At 44.7% G+C, this 6,402-nt stretch overlaps 3 protein-coding genes across 3 annotated transcripts; 1 reads left to right on the top strand and 2 right to left on the bottom strand.

The window, feature by feature from the left end:
- Positions 1-645, bottom strand: LOC125529115 (cytochrome P450 716A1-like; the record flags this gene model as incomplete). Its single annotated transcript, XM_048693518.1, is given in 1 exon segment — positions 1-645. A coding segment is annotated over 1 exon segment (613 nt), but the record flags the coding sequence as incomplete, so codon positions are not given.
- Positions 646-3,414: 2,769 nt separating this feature from the next.
- LOC125529114 lies at positions 3,415-4,498 on the top strand. The gene is made up of 3 exons (XM_048693517.1): positions 3,415-3,791; positions 3,916-3,969; positions 4,048-4,498. Exons 1-3 carry the CDS (start codon positions 3,513-3,515, stop codon positions 4,279-4,281), a joined length of 567 nt encoding a protein of 188 aa, XP_048549474.1. The 5' UTR covers positions 3,415-3,512; the 3' UTR covers positions 4,282-4,498.
- On the bottom strand, positions 4,467-6,307 carry LOC125529116 (sorting nexin 1; the record flags this gene model as incomplete). The annotated part of the gene is made up of 6 exons (XM_048693519.1): positions 4,467-4,938; positions 5,032-5,092; positions 5,396-5,475; positions 5,587-5,655; positions 5,769-5,902; positions 6,148-6,307. Coding segments are annotated over 6 exons (714 nt in total), but the record flags the coding sequence as incomplete, so codon positions are not given.
- Between the last annotated feature and the right edge of the window lie 95 nt (positions 6,308-6,402).

Here is a 6,402-nt window from a genome sequence, read left to right as displayed (position 1 = left end):
CCCGCCTCACGGCGGCGTGCTCGGCTCTCCCGAGCCCGAAGATGACGGTGCACATGATGTCGAAGGTGAGCGACTTCATCGACGGCATCACCGCGACGGTTGCGCGGCCGTCCCAGTGGGCGCGGATGTGGTGCCGGACCTCGTCGTCCATGCTGGCGACGTAGCTCCTGACGCTGTCCAGCTTGAGGAACTGGACCATCATGGCCCTTACGCGGCGGTGGTCGTCGCCGGCCAGCTCTCGGATGTTGCGCCTGCCGACCATGCTGTTGAAGGAGGTGGTGGTCTTGGCGGTGAGCGCGGTGCTGGCGAAGAGGAACTTGTTGGCGGCGGGGCCGACGAGCAAGGCCGTGGGGAGGCCGAAGAGGGAGAGCTTTGAGACGGTGCCGTACTCGGAGGCCCAGCGCCGGAGCCATGCCTCGGCGGTGTTGGCGCGGAGGGCGCGCAGTAGGCCGACCGTCTGGCCGACGACGGGGAGGCCGAAGGAGCCCGGAGGCAGCTGGCGGCGCCGATCGTCCTGAGATGGGCTCTGCTTTCTCAGGTGTGGCAATACCAAGAAGATGGAAGCAACGACTACTGCCGCCAGAGCTGCCAAGACGGAAGCCTCCATTTCCATCCTCTTGATCCAAGCTCTCCAATGGTTGTTTTTCTGATCAGATGGACACTCGGTCCACTATGTATAGTAAATCTTTGATGAGATCAGCTGCATCCAAGCTTAATCTTTTCATTGGTCTCCTACAAATAATAGTATTGGAGTACTTCATTTGTTTACTGCCGGTCGGAATTATTGGAGGGAATCATGCTCACGATGGATTCCACGGGAGTACGGACAAACTGTAGCAGGTACATAAGCAATAGAGGGAGAGGATTAATTAACAGTTCATTTACACTTCCGAGGGTGCCGTTTTTTTTTAGACGTTCGTCCTTCCACCTCTATCACATTATTTGTCTTTGAGTGAAAGTCCTAACTATGGTGTGTGGCGACCGCATCGTTGACGCCATTCTCTTCTTGAAGGCGCCCTCTTGGGAGATAGCTGATTGGTGGACACTGTTAGGTTAGTATTGGCCGCGATCTGAATCAGGAGTTGGTGCGGTGCGGCATCTATCAAGTCAATGACGGCGGGTCTCGGCAGCGTGGCGCAGCGGGGTCTCGGCGATGGACGCCCGCAGGGTGATTGTGTTGTCTGGTCGTCGTGGCGTCGACAACAGCTGTGTCTGGCAAGGTCAATGCGTGGATCTCTCCTAAAGTTGTAAGTTGGGACGACGGATGATGGTGGCAACGGATTCTGGAGCATGTGCATGCACGGCGCGTTGATGGTCTGCCAGACCGGTTGGTAATCTCAACTCGCCATGGGGTAGCTTGAGGAGGCCACCGGATTAGTTGATGTGTGCTCGTGTGTGACCATGACACATCATCAAGCTAGTAGGTGTATTGACATAGATTATCAGAAATATGACTTTAGGTTGATTCATATATTTATTTTGTCAGACTCTGTTGAATAATTTAATAAAGATGATTATGTGCACAAGGTCAGGGTTATCTTATTTTAAGAAAAAAATACACTTGATGCATTGGCGTGCCCTGTTGCGGCGTGAACTTGTGTTAATAAATGATACATTGTAAAATTGAGAATTCATTTGCGACGAGTTCTATAATCTTAAAGTTTGAAACAGATTTCACTCATGATATAGACAAAAAATTGGTAAATGCACTCAGTTGTTTGGAACTCGAATATTTTGGCAAGCGCGAGAATGACGTACCGTTTAGTATTTATTCTTTTAAAAGAATATCACCAACTTTATTCATTGGAAACAACGAGTACATTGTTTGTGAGAATAGTTACGTCTAATGGCTCCTCCCCCATGATCCTCGTGAAGGCCAATATGCATAATGTTGAGTCGTTGAAGTCAATTTTGGATTCCTATTGTGCCGCTTCAGGCATTTGGTCGGTGTTGATAAATCCAACGTATTCTTCGGTCCTAATACAAGTGCCGAGTTGAGTGAGCAGATGTGTGTAACTCTGAATATCATGACTGGGATCCTAAATGATAAATATTTAGGCTTGCCTGTCAATGTAGGAATGGATAAATTGGATTTTTTTTTCTGTATTTAAATGATCATGTCATAAACAAAACTAGTGGTTGGAAACAAAATGTTTATTCGTTGGAGGAAAATAAATATTTCTCAAGTCTTTTGTTCAAGCCGTTCCCACTTGTGCAATGTCTGTATTTAAAATTCTTAAAAAATCGTAAATGAGTTATTGATGCGATGTCACTGGGGAGACGAGGATAATTTGAGAAGGATGCATTGGATGGCTTGGTCAAAAATGTGTGTCTCAATGAATTAAGGAAGGGTGGATTTTTGGGACTGGCGATGTTGGCTAAGCAGGCCTCGTGTCTTCTTGAGAATCTCGACTTTTATGTGCTACCGTTTTAAGAGCCAAGTATTTTTCTAATGGTGATTTAATGAACACAAAGTGAAAACTGTTATTAGTTAGATGACGGGCCATCATTTACCTCCGGTAGAGATTCATGAATTAGCTTGTGAAAAAATAAAATGAATACAGCAAAGGAGAAAACAAACAGGAAATAAAATAGAAATAGAAAAACAAAAAACTATTAAAATTGTTGGACAACGAAACTAAAAGCCAGGGAATGCTTTTTCAAAATCAAGAAAAATGGTCGGCCCAAAAAGACACTCTTGATCTCTAAAAGAACACATCATGACGACACCCATATATCTAACGCGGGTCACAATGAGAAGTATCATATACAGACATCATATGATACACTTTATCTTCACAATGCCTAGTACTATCATAGCTTGATATCATATTGACATCATTTATTATTATGTATAACACATATTGGTACATCATTTAATATGATATGGTATCATATCATGATACTCAATCCCATCTCTCCTCGTTTAGTTGTGTCACCTCAATAAAAATCCCTAGTTGGCATGCATAATACTTTTTAAAAAAAACACAGTACAGGCTCATGGCTCATATATATGCGCATACACTCATCCCTATGAATACATACACACACACCCTACCCATATGAGCACCTCCGAAAGACTGATCCGGCATGTCATCTTGAGATTCACAAACTCATCAAAAGTGCCTCGTAGTCAACCGAAACGTTTCCTCGCACTGAACGCACGTCGCCGAAAATCATGAAATAAATGCAAGCAATAGGACTACCCTGATGGGCTGGGGATGCCACTATCCATCTAACCATTCAACCATAGATTAGCATGCATGATAAATATGAAACTTTCATTCTGTCTTAATAAATTTTAGAGAATACGCGGTCGCTAGTTGCAACACTGAACCACGAGACAAGAAGAGGCCCCGACCAACCAAAAATTGTCTTGGCGGCACCAGCTTGTCCATTCATTTCTCATCCCCGCAGGTTAATCGGCAGCACTCATTAACCGGCCCTGATATTGTGCTCTCTCAAGCCTGAATCTCCATCCTGCCTCCGTCCCTCCCCAGAAAGGAAAGAACATGGCAGCTGCGACTGCAAGGCAGCTGTTGGTCCACAGGATCACATCCTCCTGCTCCTCAGGGACGCTTCCGAAGCACACTTCCAGTTGCTTCCAAGCCGGAGGCTGGAACAAGGCCGCGAAGCTCCCCAGTTTCAGGGCAAGGGTGACCGTGAAGCCGCCGTGCGCCGTGCCGGGGAAGGGCGGCATTGTGCCGGCCGACGACGACGGGGTCAGCCTCGGCACCGTGAAGCTGCCGGCCAACATCGACGTCGCTCGGTTCGAGGGGTTGCTCTTTCAGGTCAGTAGTAAGCATTCCTTGAGCCGTGTTGTATGATATGCCTGGTCTTATCTCTCAGTCTCAGCTTGGACCTTCAGTTGAACTGCTTGGTAGAACTGATGTTTATTTCGAACCTGTTTGGCAGTGGGGGAACAGTCTCTGCCAAGGCGCCATGTTGCCACTGCCAGTGCCTATCAAGGTATGGCGACCCGAGAGCTGACGATATGGTTGATACTTCAGATACCTTCAGTTGATACAATTTTTCATGTGCAAACAGGTGGACAAGGTGGAGGGTGGGATCAGGCTAGGGTTCATCGGGATCGACGACGGTGCGACCTCGCTGCTGGCCTACATCGACTGCCTGGTGTCTCCGGCGACAGACGGCTCTGGGTTTGTGTTCCGAGCCATCAGGAACGGTGCTATGAAGGACATGGAGCCGCCTGGGGAGCCCAGGATCATGAGGAGCCTCCTCATGGCGCTTCAGAAGTCCATTCAGATTGCGCGAGTTTGACAAGCCTGTTCAGATTGTGCAAACTTGACAAGTCTGCTAAATTGTGCAAGTTTGACAGTGATTAAGGAACATGATGCAGCAGGATTATCATTCTCTGTTGATACAACTTGTAATCCCTAAGTATTCTTCAAGGTCTCCTTTCATGTTCTCTTCCAAGATAAAGATATAAATTCCATTAGAGGAAGTAAAGCTAAACAACTCCACTGTCTTCTCTTTATTCATAATACTTCCTGAAGGACTTCAACAGTTAGACTAATTGGTCGAAAATTTGAGTTACAGAGTACACACCCACACGGTAAGGAAAAGATGTCAATATAACAACTTCAGCATTGTCAACCATCACCTTTAAGTATACATGAACCACTGTCAAATTAGGCTGGAAAAAATCAGCCTAGAACTCAAAGCGCCAACCACTATCTCAAACACAATGGGCAAACACAGTTTCGATTATGAACTGGAACACGCCTCTAGCTTTGGGAGGACGCTGCGCCACGCATCAGCAATATCTTTAGCCAACTTTGCTTGACCTTTGGCAAACTCATGGAATGCAAGTCCAATATCAGCTGTTTTCTGCTCCTGGAATCGTGCAAGCTCCTCGTTCATTACACTAACTATGTGCTCGTACCTCTTCGTAGCCTCCTCACTGGCTGCTTTCAACTGCATTTATTCACAACAAAACACCAGTCAAACAAATTATTCATTCACAATTTATGCTCGCTCGACATATAGATCCTTAAAATTAATACTTACCTCGCTGAACTCAGTTTCTGACTCGGTAAACTTCTCAGGGTTCATGAACTTCATTTTTTCACTGCAGTAAGAATAGGATGAGAAATTTTCCAGGTAATAGTACAGAATAAACTTCTCAGGGTTCATGAACTTCATTTTTTTCACTGCAGTAAGAATAGGATCGACACTACAAGGACCTTACACCTTGTGTTGTGCCAAGAGATTAGAGATTTCATTATTTAACTATGGAATTTTTAAATTGGTAGGCCCAGTTTTGATCAGTTATTATCCTGAAAGGTGAAAAACTCCCTTAGGACATTTTCCCTAAATTATTACGCCATGTCACTAAGCACGAAATATGGAACTTGCAATATGCAATACATACAGGTTAAGCTCTTTATACTTCCTCTCCTGGTCCAAGTCAAAGTGCTGCCTGAAAGCATTGGCTCGATCAAGCATAGTGGCCTGCCATGACCATGAGAAAATTAGTCATGACCTCAATTTGCTTTGACATTTCCTAAACATTATAAGAAATTCTCTATTTGCAGTTAATAGATGGAAGAGAAAGAAACTCACCTTTATTGACTGCACAGCACGCACATAATCTTTCAAAGGCTCTTCAAAGTTAAAGAGAAGGTTGTCTGCCTGTAGTAACAGCATATCAACAGCATTAGGTAATAGAAGTACTAACTACTAAATGAATGGTCATATGCTATTTAAAATGAAAAGTGGTACTATGATAACAGGTTACTAATTACCTCTCTTTGCAGCTTTATTGACAACATTTCTGACTTCGAACCAACTTCAGAAAACACCTTCTCCAACGAATCCCCTTCACAGGCGCCTAAAAGCTTAATCGCTTTCCCAAAGTCCGCCAAAGATTGCCCAAGTTCTAATGAAAGAAAATCAGAATGGTGTAATTGGTCTTGCAATCCAGTTTAACACTACATAACCAAGAGCAAGTTGAGATATTGTTAATGGCCTCCGAACCGCAGCCTTGTGCTCGTTAGAATACCATGCACCAGGTCATCTATTTCTATCTTTTTGGAAGACCAAAATTTTAACAAACACGACATTTTACTGCTATTTTACATTGGGGCTGAACTCAAGAAACTTCTTTTAGGATCAAGGTATTACCTCTGTGCCTTTTTACAAGGCGAAATGCTTGTTTCTGGGCCTCTGCTAGATGATTTTCTAGCTCAAATATATAATGTTTAAGCTTCTCATATTCAGGAGTAGATTCTTCCACTGGCTTTTCTTTTCCCAGAACAACATCACTGACCTTTGACTGTACATCCTACAGAAATGATTACCAACTATTAACCAGTAACTGCAAATTCAATATTAAGAAAGGAGAGGGGGGGGGGGGGGGGGGGGTGTGTGATCCCTATA

The sequence above is a fragment of the Triticum urartu genome, unplaced genomic scaffold, assembly GCF_003073215.2.
Source record: "Triticum urartu cultivar G1812 unplaced genomic scaffold, Tu2.1 TuUngrouped_contig_5350, whole genome shotgun sequence".
NCBI lineage: Eukaryota > Viridiplantae > Streptophyta > Magnoliopsida > Poales > Poaceae > Triticum > Triticum urartu.
This window is presented reverse-complemented; position numbering and strand designations above follow the sequence as displayed.